This window comes from Hydra vulgaris, chromosome 09 (genome assembly GCF_038396675.1).
Source record: "Hydra vulgaris chromosome 09, alternate assembly HydraT2T_AEP".
Classification (NCBI taxonomy): Eukaryota; Metazoa; Cnidaria; class Hydrozoa; order Anthoathecata; family Hydridae; genus Hydra; species Hydra vulgaris.
In genome coordinates, this window is record NC_088928.1 from 58,700,290 (window position 1) to 58,718,667 (window position 18,378).

At 28.6% G+C, this 18,378-nt stretch overlaps 2 protein-coding genes across 2 annotated transcripts in view; both read right to left on the reverse strand.

Annotated features, from left to right (window-relative positions):
* The window catches only part of LOC101237825 (TAF6-like RNA polymerase II p300/CBP-associated factor-associated factor 65 kDa subunit 6L), a 54,186-nt gene that overhangs the window by 30,671 nt on the left and 5,137 nt on the right, over positions 1-18,378 (reverse strand). The window contains exons 2-3 of the mRNA XM_065806187.1: positions 5,468-5,554; positions 5,144-5,300 (exon numbers count right to left, since the gene is read on the reverse strand). Of these exons, the coding sequence (XP_065662259.1) occupies positions 5,144-5,300; positions 5,468-5,554 (244 nt within the window). The remainder of the gene's footprint in view (positions 1-5,143; positions 5,301-5,467; positions 5,555-18,378) is intronic.
* On the reverse strand, positions 9,372-12,083 carry LOC136084892 (uncharacterized). Its single transcript, XM_065806186.1, has 2 exons — positions 11,749-12,083; positions 9,372-11,647 (listed from the first exon to the last, which is right to left on the reverse strand). The coding sequence occupies exons 1-2, from the start codon at positions 11,990-11,992 to the stop codon at positions 10,284-10,286; spliced, it is 1,608 nt and encodes a 535-aa protein (XP_065662258.1). The 5' UTR covers positions 11,993-12,083; the 3' UTR covers positions 9,372-10,283.

The window sequence follows — 18,378 nt, forward strand, 5'->3', positions numbered from 1 at the left end:
TGTGCTGCTGCGATTGCCAATCGAAACCGTTACTTCCATATTTATCAGCAAAACAATTCTCCAGAAAACAGACGTCTGTTCATTACTGCTAGAAACCATTGTTAAAAGGTTTTGTCTAACGCCAAAGCCCGCTATTCTCAGGTCATGAAATCTCGCATTTCATCTCAAACATTAGGCTCTCGTGACTTCTGGAGAATCTTTAATAGTATCAATAATAAGGGCAAATCTTTAATTCCACCTCTCTGGTATGGTTCAAACTTTGTCACCTCACCTAAAGACAAAGCCGAACTGTTTGCTAAAAACTTTTCATCAATATCATCTCTTGATTCCACTAATTGCGTTCTACCTGATATTGCCAACAAACAGGTTGATCTATTGCTTGACATTCGTATCACTCCAGCTTCTGTATCTAAAGTGATATCCTGCCTAGACTCTTCTACAGCTTGTGGCCTGGACAACATACCTGTTATTGTCTTGCAGAAGTGTTCTCCGGAGCTGTCGTCTATACTCTCAAAATTATTTAATAAGTGCTTATCAGAGTTTTGTTTTCCAGCCTGCTGGAAAGCGGCATCCGTTATCCCTATCTTAAAAAAATTCTGGAAAGCGATCTGATTCATCTAACTACCCTCCCATTAGTCTTCCTCCTATCATAAGCAAGGTTTTTGAATCTTTAATTAACAAACACTTAATCTCTCATCTTGAAGCTAATAACTTTCTGACCATTAATATGGATTTCGATCTTCTCGTTCTACAGCTGATTTGCTAACAGTAATAACTGATAAGTTTTATCGTGCATTAGATAAAGGTGGAGAGGTTAAGGCCGTCGCTCTTGACATTTCAAAAGCTTTTGATAAAGTTTGGCATGCTGGTCTTCTCCATAAGCTTTCTTCTTATGGTGTGTCTGGCAACATCTTTAAGATTATTGAATCCTTCCTTTCCAATCATAGCATAAAAGTTGTCCTTGATGGACAGCACTCTTCTTCTTATTCTGTAACTTCAGGGGTTCCTCAAGGTTCTATCCTTGGCCCTATACTCTTTTTAATTTACATCAACGATCTTCCAGATATCCTCACATCTAAGGTGACATTGTTTGCTGATGATACTACCATTTATTGTTGTCGTGATACGAAACCAACACCCTCTGAGGGGGCATTTGAGTTTAAAAAGGATCTCACTTTTGCTACAGCATGGGGCTGACAGTGGCTGGTGAACTTCAATACAGATAAAACTCAATTTTTTTCAGCCAATTGTTATCGCAATAATTTAAATCTTCTTCTTTAGTCATCTAATCTTTATCTTCTAGGATTAACTCTTACTTCTAATCTTTCTTGGAAACCATATATCAAATCAGTTGCAAAATTAGCATCTGCTAAGGTTGCATCTCTTTATCGAGCTCGTCACTTTCTTATTTCGGATTCTATTCTCTATCTCTATAAATCTCAAACCCGACCTTGTATGGAATACTGTTGCCATATCTGGGGCAGATCTTCTAACGATGCCCTTTCTCTTTTAGACAAGGTGCAAAAACGCATTGTAAACATAGTTGGACCTGCTCTTGCAGCCAACCTCCAACCATTATCACATCGCCGTAATGTTGCTTTTCTTTCTCTTTTCTACAAATACTATAATGGGCACTGCTCTAAAGAGCTAGCGTCTCTTGTGCCATCTACAAAAATGTATTCTCGTGTTACTTGTCATTTAATTAAGTCTCATCCTTTTTCTGTGGCTGTTCCTAAGTGCTCCAAAAATGCTTATTCGGCTAGTTTTTTCCTCGAACATTGGCTCTTTGGAATTCGCACCCTTCATCTTGTTTTCCTGATTCATATAAATTGCAATCCTTTAAGTGTTCTGTCAATCGTTATCTTGCTCTACAATCTTTATCTTTTCTCTTTCAGTAACTGTAGTGGTGTAGTGGTAAGAGCGTTGTTTTCCTGATTCATATAATTTGCAATCCTTTAAGTGTTCCATCAATCGTTATCTTGCTCTACAATCTTCATCTTTTCTCTTTCAGTAACTGTAGCGGTAGTGGTAAGAGCGCTCGCTTTGTAAGCGAGAGGTTTGGAGTTCGACTGCCACCACGTCTCTGGAAGTACCGCGCTCAACTTAGTTTCTCCGCGCAGCGGCCTTGCTTGGCAAGGTTCATGTTTCGGAGTTAAAGAGTTGAGAGAGGGTTGCACCACGAATAACAACTAAAAAAAAATAAAAAAAAAGCACAAAAAAAAAAAAAAAGAGCAGCCTCTTCGACTGTAGTGGCCCCCCTCGGGCCTTGGGGAGGTGGATAATCTAAAAAAAAAAAAAAAAAAAAAAAAAATTCCAACTTTAATTAGTAGCTGCTTGCAGCCTTGTTGGAAAGCGAAGATATTTAAAAAAAAAAAAAATAGCCCCTGGCTGTAAATATACATATTTCCTATATATGTATGTATGTATATAGTTGAAAATTTTAACAACAAATTTCTTTATTATTATTATCAAAAAAAAAACATTTCTTTAGATAAGAGTATGGTTGGCTACAAAGGAAAGACACCACATCTGCATCAATATATGCCAAACAAATGTCATTCTAGATTTGGGATTAAGTTATGGTGTTTTTCAGACAGTACCAATGGTTATTTGTGCCAATTCAAAATTTACAAGGGAGGAAAGACCCAGATGTAGCAGCCATTGCAGATGGTATGACTTATAGCTTAGTTTTTCGTCTTTTGCGCCTAACTAATTTCCTACATCAAGGTCATCACTTAGTTATGACAATTATTTTACTTCTCCTCAACTGTTATTAGTTCTATATGCTCAACAGACCATTGCAACAGGCACAGTGAGAGTCAACAGGAAAGGTCTACCAGAAATCTCCATTAAATCAAAATTAAAAAACAAGGAGGTTTGCCAATATAGAAAAGGTCCTTTGTTGTGTGTGGCATACCAAGATGGTAAATAAGGCCTATATTACTATCAACTGTTGCCAAAGCAGGTTTTACTGAAATGCATAACAGAAGAGGAAATATAGTTATAAAACCAAATATTGTTGCCTTTTAAAATAAAACCATGGGTGGTGTAGATTTGGGTGATGCACAGCTCTATGTGTACTTGTCTGAGCGTAAAACAATAAAGGGGACAACTAAAGTTGTTTTTTCTATATTTGGTAGGGCAATTTTAAATGCTATTTATTGTATAAGCTCAATACAGATGAACATAAGCAAATGTCAAGAATAGATTTTATGATGGCTATAGTGGAAAGTTTAGCCGGAGGTTATTTGCCAGAGAAAGTAATTTCTAAAAGACGAACATCTAGAGAGATTGAAGTGAACTTTTAATCTTATATAACCTACAAAAAAATAAAGTTCAAAAAAAAGTTGTTTTCTGGTTTGCTTTTTTCTTATGTTTTTTGCCAATTTTTTTTTTAGTTGAATTTTTCTGAATAGCGTTTGAATTTTATCTCAAAGGGTTAAATCATCAAAACATCTAAACAGTCGTGGTCAAGTTGTCAACAACAAAAAAAAAAATTTGCGAGGTCAGAAATAGCGCCCTATCGCATGCCATTCCTGTCCAAGCTAGTATATGTGTGTGTGTATATATATATATAAACCCTCGGAATCAGGAAAAATGAGGTCAAAATAAATTGCTGACCTTAAACTGTTAGAGGTCAGCAAAAAAAATTTTATAGAAAGAGGTTATCATAAAACATAGAAACGAGGTCGGCAATTTTTGGCTGACCTTGAACACTTTTAAGTCGACTGTTTGGTAGGATTTGCTGAAGGCCAACCCTAATTCTGAGAGCTGATATATATACATATATTATACTGCTTGCACTATTTTAATAAGCAAAAAGCACCAAGTTTGATCCCCACATATCCCTCTCTGGTAGTACCTGGTTCAATATGTTTGTCAGAAATATTAGGCTGCGAAAAACAACAACAAAAAGCCATAAAATGATTTCTTTTAAAATACCATCAAATGATAAGCATTTAAGGTCTACAGTTTTTTTAAATTGAACAAAAAATTCTAATTAATTTTATTCTGTTTACTTTAATAATAATTTAATAATAGTTTAGTAATACTTTAATAATAGTTCTTAATAATAGTTTTACTTTTTTAATTTTCTTTTATCTGTTATAAGTTATTTTAATGAAAGCATCTTCACTTTTTTTTTTTTTAAATGCTGATTGATTTTAGATGTTTTTCTTTTAATAACTTATATTGCTTTTAAGTAATCTTGAAAATAATTAATAAATAATTTTTTAATCTTTTAATTAAAATAATCATAATCCAATAAAATTTTAATTCCTTCAAAAATTTTTGCACAAACACTTCATGCAATCTAGTGTCAACTGATGGTTTCATTAGATTTATCAAATTAATTGACTCAAAGCTCACAATCAAAGACTGCATAAACTATTACCAAAAAACCTTCTAAAACTGTTTAAAAAAGTAAAAAGTGTTAGCCTTAATGATATTCCTTCTCTGTGAACCAGCAGAAATAATTACTTTAGCAGTGCAATTCTTACAAAATAATAATAAAATTATGATAAACAATGATAATATAAAAATAATAATTGAATAATGAGAAAATGAATGTAAATGATGATGATGGTAATGATGTAAATGATGATGATGAAAAACAACGAATACAAAATTACAATAAACAGATAAAACAATAAAATTAAAAATACTATAACTGTAATGTTCTTACCGCCTATTATTAGAAAGAAAATAATGTTGTCATGTATATAACCTTTATTTACTAGAATTATAGTGAATATTATGCTTAATTAAATAACCTATATTTTAAACCGAAATAATTTTTAAATTATTTTGACAGTTTAAGCACAAAATACACCTGTCCATATTTGACAATTTCAGGCAAACAGGTTTTCAAAGTTTGAGATCCTCAATTATTTAGCTAATCATAAATTATTTCAGAAGATAAAAACTGTTATCTATGTTTATCTTTAACATCTAACTATATTTTTAATAATATTTATAGTCAAAATGTCAAGAAGACTATTGACTTGCTGTTATCTCATGTACCATCTAATTATTAGCAAAGTTAAAAACTCAGCCTTAAAACCAAAATGGCAAACAAACTTAATGATATAATAACACATTAATTTCATAGTAATAGATTCTTAATTATATTAACATAAAATACCTTTGACAATGGTTTCACTACCAACCATAGGATATACAGAATCTAGAGCAATATCCCGCAAATTTTTATCCTTTTCATCAATATAACAAACTCTGCCATCTTTAAATGGAATAGCTTTATAAACAAGAGCTTCAGCATCTCCATGTCCATAGATTATCTTTAAACAAAATATTCTTTAAAATAGCCTTTATTCTTTAGTTAAACAATTTTTTTAATAGTAACAATAATTTTAATTTAAAAATTTCAATATTTGAAAACTGCATTATTTTTTGTATTAAAAGTTTTTTTGTATACTATGTCAGCTTCAATAAGAAAAACACTTACTTCAGTGTTCATTTCTTTTAAAGCATTGTTAAAATCTTCAGTTGTCAAACATGTACGTTTTGCGTGCTTCATAAACATAACAGCATTCTAAAAAAAATTTAAATATTTTAATTTATTCAGTTTTTATAGCTTTTAATAGTGATTTGATTTTACCCAGGTGAGTGGAACTAATATGACCCTGACTCTGAAAAACAGATCTTGATAAACAAACATGAAGAAATAAGTTGAACAAACTATACTCAAAAGTTAATTATAAGTTAAAAGTTAAGATATCATATAGTTATTATCTTATTTTGGATTTAAAGATTTTTCTATTTGAGGTTAAAGATTTAGGTGCAAGGTCTATAGAGGCAGTTGTGTATAATGGGACATTAATACCGAAAAGAAAATGTCTTCAAATGTAAAAGAAGAAATCGAGAATATCCTAATATGGAAAAGGAAGCAAATTTTATTTAGATACTGACCTTTTTATCAAGGCATTAAAACATTTGAATAAAAATTATATTACTAAGTAAGGTTATATTTCTTTTATTATGCTTGTTACAAATTTCATTATATTTTTCATTATGCTTGAAAAAAGCCTTTATCAGGCCTTGTTATGAAATTTAGTTGGAAAACAGAAAAGTGTAATGTAAGTTAATGTAACTTTACTCAATATTCATATTTACATTGTTAAAAATTATGTCAGTTGGGTATTTTGAAGTACCGCATTGCAATTAAATTTAATTCAAATCCACCTTAAAAATCTTTTAAAGACCTAAAATCTTTTAAAGACCTTATATCTTTAAGTTAAACAGCATTTTTATTTAAAAAATTCTCAATAAAATTTAAATGTTTTTGAAAAAAATATAAACTTCCTTATTTTAAAAAACTATACTATTTATTTCATTATACTATTTATTTCACTATACTATTTACTTCATTAAACATTCATAACACTACATTATTGTCTTATGTTTGCTTTTTCGCAATTAAGTTGCTTTTTTTTTTTAATGAGGCAAAATTGTTTGTGGGTAGAGTTTTTAACGGTCAATTACTTAATTTTTTATCAACTATAAAATTATCTATTTCTTATAACAACTTTAAACAAACTATTCATCGAGTTTATCAGTCAATAAGATATTTGTCTGACTAGATTACTTTGTATCAACATCATTTTAAACATGATTAAACCTTTTTTCATTAAAACTTTCATCAAAAATATAAAAATTAGCAATCGCGATTGCTTCAAATAATATACTTTCCTGATCGCTAAATGACTTTGGCCCATCGCAATTTGTAATCGCTTATTCGCCACTTTAACATATATTTTCAATTTTATACTTATTTACAGTTTTTTTTTTGTGGTTGAAAAATAAAAAAATAAAAACTATTAATAATTTTTTTATTTTTTTAAACATTTTGGCTTTAACAAAATTTTCACTAACTACTCATAAACTAGTTAATCATTTCTAATCAAAGTTTATTCTATGATCAATGTTCTATGATAAGTCTAAATAATTAATGATAAAGACAAAAACTTTTGCTAAAAAACAATTTCAAAATTAAAAAAAACATCTTTTTATAAATTTGTTATATGAAGTTTACTAAGTTTTCTTCATCATAGTGAAGAAACTTATCATCATAGTGAAGAAACAGTAAAAAAATTTTAAAACAGAGCATTTTAAATTTTTTTAAAATTTCATAAAATAAATTTAAATTTATTAATATTTAATAATAAATTTAATTTAAATATAACAAAATAAAATCTGAATTAAAAATTTCTTAAAACAAAATCGTAGAAAAAAAACTATTAACTGTTTTTTTTTAATCAAAATAAAAACTATTTCATAATTGCAGTGAAAATGTTTTTTACAACAATTAATTAGTCCTTAACGTTTTCCGCATAAACTATTTCAAAAGACTATTTACATTATCTAATTGAAAAAGGTTTTGTGTATCATAAAACGCAAAGGTGAAATTGCCATTTCGTAGATAAAATTCACATGGTGTAATGTAATAGTTCTTAACAAGGCCTGCAATAATATATATATATACATACATATATATATATATATATATATATATTTTTTTTTTTTTTTTTTTTTTTACTGTAAAACATGTGCAAAATACTGCTACATCGACAATCTTATATTCAATGCAGATATATATAGTCAATGCAGCAATACTTTTGGGAGTAATGCTACATCGACTATCTTATAGCCTGCGGCTACAAGGAAGTGCAGCTACATTGACTGATTGTTTGGTTGGGGCAGGCAGTCTTTCAAATAATTGAAAAATAGGTTTTTAAATAAGTTTTTAAACTTCTTCCTGTCTTTGAAACAATTTAAAAAATAAAAAGAAACTTGATTTTATTGTAAATATAAAATTTATGTGTATATATATATATATATATATATATATATATATATATATATATATATATATATATATATATATATATATATATATATATATATACACATATATATGTTATTATGTTTTTGTTTTGGTTTTGCTTTTCAATTTTTATTCAGACTTTATTCTTTTATTCTCCAGTTTTATCAGTTGTATAATCAGATTTTTCTCAAGCTTATTCTACATACAATCGAACCAATAATTTGCAAGCAACGCAAAAAATGGCAGATAAACAAGCTTCGCAACCATCAAGTTTCTTTATTCAAGCATCTTAAAATTTTTTGCAATGAACGTAGCAATTTTGCAAGATTTATTTGAATATTAATATATTGTCTATATATTGAACAAAATATAACAATTTTTTATTGCGCTTCTTTAGTTGATTCATTTTTCTTGTGCATTGTGAATTAAATTAAATTTAAAAACCGTAATATTTTTTTAAACCGTGATACCTCTATGCTATAAAGATTTAGTGACAATTCTATTTAAATTTTTTTAAAAATAAAACATGAACCAAAGAATTCTATTCTTTTACAATTGTTATTTAACTGTTTAGACTAAAATTTTAATTACTATTAGGGTCATTCCATGCCAAGTGGTGCAAAGGTCCCTTATGGACCATCTCAGATTTTATTGAAATTTTTTGATTTCGTACATATATATGTTAAAAGCATGTTTTGAAAATTTTAGATCAATATCTAATATGGTTCTTGAGAAAACGCTATTTAAGTAGTGGGCTATTTTGCATAAAATTTCACTCTACAAGAAAAAAGGGTTTTTTCATCATTTTTAACAGCCAATAACTTTTGAACAAGTTAGTTTTATACTTCAATTATTATAAGATAGCAAGTGTGCTGTGGATACTTTGAAAAAAGAAAAAAATATTATTTCTGGCATCTTAACTTTTTCCATAATGGCGGGCTAAAGTTGATTTTTTTGTTTTAAGAATAAGTTTTTTTGTGATTTTAAAGACCTTAATCTTAAAAACTAGTTACAAAGTTAATACAAATCAAATTGCCTACTGATCTGCATGTGGTGGATAAACATTTTTAAAAAAATCAGTTGATTAAAGAGCTGCATTCAAAAGTTATAGGTCTCCAAAATGAGTCAGATCGAGATTTTCGTAAAATTGATCTGTGATGCAAAGCATCTGTTACCTAAGATGGCACTTTTTTTTTTTTATAAAATTTTTTATACGCATCAATTAAAGACTGTTAATTAATAAAAACCAAAAAAATTAATGGGCGCTTATTTATAACCCCCAAAAGGTAGTCTCTAAATATCAGGTAAATTTTCCATAAAATTCTGAAATTGACATAATAAATAAATGCATTGAATTATATAATGTTATTTATTATGAAATATCAATTAAAAAATATCAATGCTTAAAGCCTTTTAATCCCTTTAGATAAAGAACTTTTAAATCCCAATAGATAAAGTCCCCTCCCCTCTGTCCCCTCCCCTCTTTATAATACAATAATTTTTTTAATGAAAAACAAACAAAATGTTTTTAAGAAAATAAACAAAAATAATAAAATTTGCAAAAACTTAAATTTCTCAAATAATAAAATAATCTCATTGATTTCTTTTAAGTCAATACTATAAAATCTTCCACTGTTTGACTGGACTATAAGAGATTGCACTTTGCATAAAATATGCATTAGAGGTACCCAACAAAGATCATCTCTGCATGGCCACGTAAACTTGTTACATAAAGACTTTTTCATGAATTTCATATTAAGATCTTGATGCTCTTCTGAAATACTAAGAATATTTCCTAAATACCATTGAGCATCGTAAACGCAGGCCACATATTCTCCTGGTGAGTAACTGGAAATTTTATTAATATAAATTCTACAAGTACAAAAATCCACATTAGTGCAAATAATATCAAATGAGACTCTTCTTATTTTTATTGAGGTAAGTGACATTGGGATAAAACTGTGGTGGTTTCGTGTCCCAGGTATTGTCGAACAAGAACGATATCTCTCTTCCAAATTGAAGTTTGTAGTATGTGTTTCTATTGAAACTTTGTCAACAAAAAAAAAAGATATTCCTTTGTTGTGTTGAACACACCAGCTGTACATTTTGCTTGGTGTCAATAGGATCGTTTAGTGATTGTAGACTGGCTCGTGCAACAAGACGTTTCACTGTTCCACCATCACCATCACAAGGGCTTTTACCATGCGATGTTGCAAAAAAGTGCCACTCTGCAGTCATGTCAAAATTGTGTTTATGGTAGCATAAGTTGATAAGATTTTTGTAATTTTTATATTGTGATGCAGCTCCATCACTAAAATAGATAATGTGTTCAAATGTTTGTAATTGTTTAAGTTTATCAATAACATTACCGATAAAGCAATGAACAGCATCTGTTCCATGTTTCAGATGATCTGATATAACACAATAACTTTGACTATCAAGTTTTCCATCTTTTATAAACAAAGGGGTGCACAGTTGCTTGGCTGTTATTCCAGTGAAAACCTTGCACTGCATCCTGTATTAGAAAACTATAGTTTTCTGCAAAGTCAAGAAGAACCAAAGCTTGATTTTCTTTTAAATTAGTTTTCAAATGTTGGTAGTAGGTGGCTTGACTTTTTGATATAAAATGATGCACTCGTAAACTATCTAACTGTTCATAAACCATTTCAATAAATTCATCTAAAGGTAGAGTTGCTGGTACTAAAGTACATTGGTAATTTGATTTTTGCCATTGATAAAAGTTAACTTCACTAATTTCTTTTTCTGTAAACAAAGTGTCAATGTAGTCTAACAAAACCTTTTTAGCAGGACATTTATCGCAGCTATGCAGCATACAATCTCTATTTTCAATGCTACAAACCATTAATTTTAGTAAGATTTTGTAATCAGAAATTCCAGGAATTTTCTGTACAAGGAGCTTTACATTTTGATGGTACTGGCAAACACAAACTGCATGCAGACCAGAAGCACCACCCACAGGAATGCACCACTTGGGCCTTAGCTCACAAAATTTTGAAAATCCAACTTTAAGATAATTATATTTCTTTTTAAACTCAATATGTAGCTCTTTCATATTGACTAGTAGAAGGCGCTTTTGGATATGTTGCTTTTTACTATCTACTTTAACTGAAACAAACTCTTTTTTTCCTGGACAAACCCTTGAATATTCATCGCATTCGTAGAAATGAACAACCTCTGTAATTACATCTTCGCTTAGTTTTCTACCCAATTTTGGAGAAGGTTTTGATAGTATTCCACTTTTTTTACTTAATTTTCTGGCTTGTACTACAGATCTTTTTGAAGTAAAAAAAAACTTCTGAGTTTTCTCTATTGACCAACTGTCTGGAGTGAGTGTAAGAAGTGTGATTTTTTCAGAATTTGACAATGTTTTTTCAAATTTTGACTTAATTTGAGTCATAATATTGTCTAAATCTGTGTTTGTTTTTTTCAAACATTTTTTTGTGGGTGATTCAATTCCACAAAGTGCAGCTATTTCTAAACCTAGCACCATGGCAACAGCCTTTTGTGTATGAGCTCTTACGCTATCAATTTTACGCTTTCCATATGCAACTCTATCTTTTTTTGAAACAAGTTTTAGAGGTGAGCATCCAAAACTTGCAATACTTGAATTAAGATCTTCTTTTAATGCATGATTGTCAACATAAATTTCTTTTTCTTGGAGTTCATTTTCTTTTGTATTATGTTTGCAATTCAGAACTTTTCTGCAACTAGTGCAAATTTTTTGACCAGGTATTAAACCAAAATCTTTGGCATATGAAAGACTGATTACTCTAAGAGAATCTAAAAAATAACGGAAATAATTATTAAATATTTTTTTATTTATTTATTTAGTGTTATTAAGGTATTTTTATTAAATTAAGATATTAAATATTGAAACTTACTTTTCACATTTTTTGCGTTCTTGTTCAACGGATTACAACAATACCTGCGATGTTCATTCTCATACCTCGACAAGTAAACTTTCTCGTGATAGCTACAAATAAAATCTATGGGATTTATTTTGCTTCTCAAAGAAATAAGCTCTTGGTTTAGTTTAGACAGTTCTTGGTAGCGTTTACTTTTATTAGATAGATAGCACTGTTCATTTAATGCTTTACTAATACAGCAAGTAGAAAGCTCAGGCATATTACTTATTATTAATTAGTTCTAAAATACAACAATTTATTTGGTTTTATTAGTACTTTTTAGATTGACATACTAGTAATATAGAATTAAATGAAACAATAACTAAACTTTTAAAAAGTAATAATTTTTTATGGAAAATTTACCTGACTTTTAGAGACTACCTTTTGGGGGTTATAAATAAGCGCCCATTAATTTTTTTGGTTTTTATTAATTAACAGTCTTTAATTGATGCGTATAAAAAATTTTATAAAAAAAAAAAAGTGCCATCTTAGGTAACAGATGCTTTGCATCACAGATCAATTTTACGAAAATCTCGATCTGACTCATTTTGGAGACCTATAACTTTTGAATGCAGCTCTTTAATCAACTGATTTTTTTAAAAATGTTTATCCACCACATGCAGATCAGTAGGCAATTTGATTTGTATTAACTTTGTAACTAGTTTTTAAGATTAAGGTCTTTAAAATCACAAAAAAACTTATTCTTAAAACAAAAAAATCAACTTTAGCCCGCCATTATGGAAAAAGTTAAGATGCCAGAAATAATATTTTTTTCTTTTTTCAAAGTATCCACAGCACACTTGCTATCTTATAATAATTGAAGTATAAAACTAACTTGTTCAAAAGTTATTGGCTGTTAAAAATGATGAAAAAACCCTTTTTTCTTGTAGAGTGAAATTTTATGCAAAATAGCCCACTACTTAAATAGCGTTTTCTCAAGAACCATATTAGATATTGATCTAAAATTTTCAAAACATGCTTTTAACATATATATGTACAAAATCAAAAAATTTCAATAAAATCTGAGATGGTCCATGAGGGACCTCATTAAAATTTGCACCACTTGGCATGGAATGACCCATTATTATTAATTACTATTATTATTTTAATTACTATTATTATTATAAATTTTAATTATTACAATTGTTTCCGCTCAATTTACTATCATACTCTTTTATCAACTCGTAATTGGTTTTATAATCTTTTCGGAAATTAGGAGAAAATGTATGTTATAATGATGTGATATGTAAGTTAAATTTTGAGGTAATCTAATTTTTAATTTCTAAGAGACTTAGAACAAATAGATTTTTTAAGATTCTGGTACATTTGCTTCTTATATAATATAAGTAAATATATTCTTCTTATATAATATAGATGTGTATAAAAAAAAAGCATTATCTGAATATAAAAAAAAAGAAATCTTTTTTACTATTTTTATGAATAGAACCAATAGAAAGGTATTAAATGCAGTATTATTTTATGTATCAGGTTTATTGCTGTAAAATATATTTAAATGTGTTAAATATAGCGCAAGTATAAAAACGAAAATAAAATATGAAGAAATCATATAGTATTATTTTCATCATACAAAAGGAATATATATAGTTATAAATAATTTATAAATACTCATTTTAAATAAATTAGCCCATATTCATCAACAAATTTCAAGTTTCATGCAATAATCTCTTAGTGTTCAGTTTTTATGACCCTGCAATGTTTACAGCCCCCTCAAATTGAGGGGGTTAAAACTTTATATGGTCATAGTTTTTGAAAAATAAGACCTTATTGCATGAAATTTGAAATGTGTTGATGAATATAAATGTAGATAAAAATAATAAAGAAAATATTTTATAAACTCATTGCTCCCACGTTAAGGGCCGGGTGGGCCCAAAAATTAGAGCTTTTTTGTTCCCAAACTCCAATCACCCCAATTCTTTGCAAAACATTATTTTTTGATATAAGCATAAACATACAAAAGTTTGGAGTTTGCACAATTCCTGTAAGTGTCTAAACTCAAACATCTAAAAATCCAGTGTACACCACTGTTGATTATAAATGAGATATTCGATTTTTAGCATATTAAATAAACTGCCGTCTTTTTAAAAAAGACAACAGGAAGTTAACACAGAAGTATACAGGGAAATATGCACTACTTTAAACAACTTTAAAGTATGACAAACTAGTTTATCAATCAATTAAACAAAATGTGTGATTATACAAAAAAGAATTTGTCTTTATTATCTAACTGTTCTTGTTTTATAAGTTCACAAATTTCTAAAGAATACTAAAAACCCGGACTATTATGTTAAATTCTTTTGTAACACATGCATATTTTGCCTGCTTTTTAACATGCTAATTATTTATCTTTGAACTTAACACAGAATAATACGAAACAGTTATAGCTGCTTGAAATAACTTGTTTGATTTTTATTATTTTTACATTAGAATATTCATTAATTATTTTTTTCATAATTTTTTTAGCATATCCTGAATCAAAAGTTTCATTTTTTAACTAGTAAAACAAACAGCTTTACAAAATTACATCATTTGAGAAGTTTTTAAAAGAATAACTAAATAAAAGCATAAAATATTTCAAAAATTATTTAATAAAATATTTATCTAATAAAAATATACTATAAAAGTTTATATAAAAAATAAAATCATTGCTTATATTTAAACATGTAATGCACAGGTTTAATCAGATTGTTTTTAAATTTTACTACAAACTTAATTATAAATTGCTCAATAAGGAATTTTTTTTTCCAGAAACTTTGCATGTTTAAGCTTTTTTTTATTTATTTTTATTCCATCTTTTTATTCTGTTGTGGGCCCCACTGCTATGTAAACTGATTACGTTTTATCAAATAAAAATATGAAATATACAAATACTTTAAAAATGCCAAGCTGCTTAAGCTCTTTTTTGTGCACTGCAGGGCAGGTAATAAAAATATTAAACAATAACAACATAAATTACAATTAATACTTGGTGTAGGTTTGGCTAATAAAACGAAATAGAGAAGATTCAAGGGGTTATTATATAAAAGCTAGGCCTACTAACTGACTAAATAACAATTATATTTAAAATATTTTCCTAGCTTTAGTTTTCACAGAAGTATCAATGACTTTGTTTAAGTCTAGGCTTGATGCAGTTTTGTTTTCAATTGCTATTAGCAATAAATGTCGGAGTCGAGTATGACCCATCTTATTTCTTAAATAATTTTTTATTATTTTTAATTTGCTAAATGACCTTTCAGCTGATGCAGAAGTGACAGGAATTGTAAAGAATAATAACATTGCTGTAAATACTTCTGTTGGGTTGCATTCTAGCACTCCATATTTGCTCATTATTTCCTTAAATAATTGGTGAACAATCCATGCTTGAGTTAGTTGAGGTAAAACTAGATGGTAAATATTAATAAATTGAAGTGAAAAACTAGGGCCTATTAAATCTGAATATGTTTTTATGAATTCGCCACACTTTTGTAATAAAGTTGCTTCATCAATATGTAATAAAAACATTGGCGTTGGAAAATTGAATATATGACAGGCTGCACTAATACCAATAAAATGTGTATCTAATTGAGATATTGCTGAGTCTAGTACATTAGTGAAAATCTCAATTTTAAACATTTTTTCACAGTTTGGAAATTGGTGATCAGCAGCTAATTCATCAAAATATTTTTTAACTTTTCTTTGTCTTTTTTCTTGAAAATGGGTATCAATAACATATTTTCTTGCAGTTTCACTGGCTTTGCACTTGATTAATTCGAAATCATTTCTATAAATTTGCAACTTTGCTTTGGTCTCTGCTTAAACTTTACTTGCCTCGCCCAAATTGATGTCGCATTTTTGTAAAGTTTTGGATGCATAATTGATGTCATTCAATACACTGTGCATGAATTTGCAAAGCAACAGAAACTTGAAATTTAGCATTTTTGTTTTAATACTCTCTGCTTCACTACGCTCATCTTTATTAGGACTCTTAAGAACTATTTCTGATAAGGCTTTGATAATATCAAAATAATGAAGTTTTAGTGTAGATATCGTATTGACACTACTGGACCATCTAGTCGGATTTAGTTTTTTTATAAGAGTGGATTAGAGTGGTGTCCGATTCGCCAGTGAATTTTGACAGTATATCCCAACGTTTGATGCTGTTACTGAAAAAGTTATACAAATCTTGCAACGTTGCGAAAAAAATCTGTATTTCCACACAACCTCTAACGGCATCATTTATCACTAAATTTAAATTATGAGTGGCACAATGTATGTACTCTGCGTTAGGCTGGATATCCTTAATATGTTTTTGTACACCATTATACAAACCACTCATCACACTGGCTCTATCATAGCCTTGCCCCACACATTTTTTTAAATCAATATTTTTGTAGATAAATAATGTTGTCACTTGGTTGACTAAATCTACAGCGCCATGTTTGATAGCTGCATAAAAGCCTAGAAACATTTCTTTTACTTCTATATCAATTGGCTGTCCATTTTCGGATCTGGTTATTACTGCATACTTTACAACAATGCTTAGCTAATCTACCTTCGATATGTCCTGTGTCGTATCCATTATGATGGCAAAAAACAGTGACGCTCTAATTTCTTATTAAAAAAGAGAAACACATTGATACGCTACAAGAGTCATTGGGGAATGGCACACATATCACTATCCGTCAAATTGACAACACTGCCAACCTACAGAAATAATTTAGGGGAATTCCCTAGGCATAACTTTTGAAGTTCTCTCAACTGAGTTGTCGAGATTAAAGTGGGGTTGCAAATTGCAACCTGTCATATTTATTTTGAAAATGGGAGAAATTTCCAAAAGTTCAGTTCGACCGAGATTTCTAGTAAGAATTTGAAGGCCCCCTGAGCTTGAGGGCCCCGGGGCACTGCCCAGCATTGCCCCTAGGTTGCTACGCTGCTGAAACTAACACAAGTGAAGATGCATAACAAAATTTATTCTTGCACCTTTTTACTCACTGACTTTTTAAAAATATAAAATAGTTTATTTGCAAAACTGCAAATAAATAATTGGAAAAAAAAACAAAGTCAAGCTTTAGCATATTTTTATTCATTAAGTTATAGACATATCACTACTGTTTCAAATAATGAGGAAATAAACAAATTATTTTATATTTCAAAAAACCGGAATTTACACAATTATTTGATTATAATATTTAAATATAACAACAATCATTATAACAATACATAATATTTCTACATTGTTTTGAGTTAATTATTCACTTGAACTAGTTTGTGATTATTTCGTAATAACAACTTGTTAGGGGAACTGATCCCACACTAAAACAAAAAATTATGTCAGAGCAATTTAAACAAGTAGCTTTGGGTAAAACATTTTTAGCAAAAATTATACTTAATTTGATTTAAAGTTATTTCTGTTTATTTCTAAAATAAACACACAAAAAATTTCATTATATGTTAAATCAAATGGTTTGTTTTAACAGTTTTAACATTTTTAATTTTTAGTTAAAACATTTTAAAACTATTTAAATATGCGAACAAAATAAAGAAAAGATATTGAAAGATTTTTTGAGTTGATCTAATATTTTATTATACTTTTCTATGCTATTTTTTAATTTTTTATTTCTACTATTTATATTGATTTTTATTTTTTTATTTTTTTATATTATGTTTTTAAATAAAATTATTATTTTAATAAATATGTTGGTAAATAATGTATATACAAAAAAATATTACATCACTTTTTATTCCTATTGGCCATCCTCCCTCCCTCTTGTTTTCAACTTTTTAGCAAAGGTAAAAATGTGGCAAAGGTTACCACTCCAGAAATGCACCTAAGAGATTTCTTTTTTCCATTTAAAAGACCAACAACAAACCATATGTGGTGTCCAAGCTTTATGCTTATGAAGCATATTTATACAAATTTTACAAAGAACTAACACTTTCCCAACATGAAAATTGATTGAAATTTAAATTTCAAATTCAATTTTTTAACTTTTGTAAAAAAATTTATCTTTTTTTCTTCAGGGCTTGTTTGATTAAGGTCTTCTCAATCAAAACATTAAAAACAACAAAACTTTTAGCTAATTTGATATTATTCTGTTGTTTAACATAATATTGACATTTTAAACTTGTAAAATTCAACCTTTTTGTAAAAAAAAAAATGAAATCAAACATTAGGAGATCTAGTGAACAAGTTATATATATTCAAACCTTGTATGTACTCGCTGTCTTTAATATGCCTCTTCCCTCCTACTTGTATATATTTATATGTTTTGGGGTAACCAAAATGTAGTCCCGCTCCCATACCTGCATATTAGCCTTATGGAAGACCCCTAATGGTAATCATTATTTTTAAAGTTTGACAAGTTATCAAAACAAAAACAAAAAATATTTAAAATAATAGCTAGGTACAAACAAATTAAGTTTATCAAAAATGTTTTATTCAAAGTGAAAAAGAAAAAAGAAATGCAAGGTCATTAATTTATTAAATAAGTTAATTAAAACTTTCCTTTTAAATTGATAGTCTTTTCTCACTTTTTTTTTTTAAACATCTTCGCTTCAAACAAGGCTGCAAGCAGCCATTAATTAAAGTTGGAAGTTACTGTAAGAGAA

Coding starts and splice junctions, on each gene's coding strand:
- LOC136084892 (XM_065806186.1), bottom strand. CDS start 11,992: ATGCCTGAGCTTTCTACTTGCTGTATTAGTAAAGCATTAAATGAACAG. Junction 11,648..11,748: donor GAACGCAAAAAATGTGAAAA/GTAAGTTTCAAT, acceptor GTTATTTTTTAG/ATTCTCTTAGAGTAATCAGT.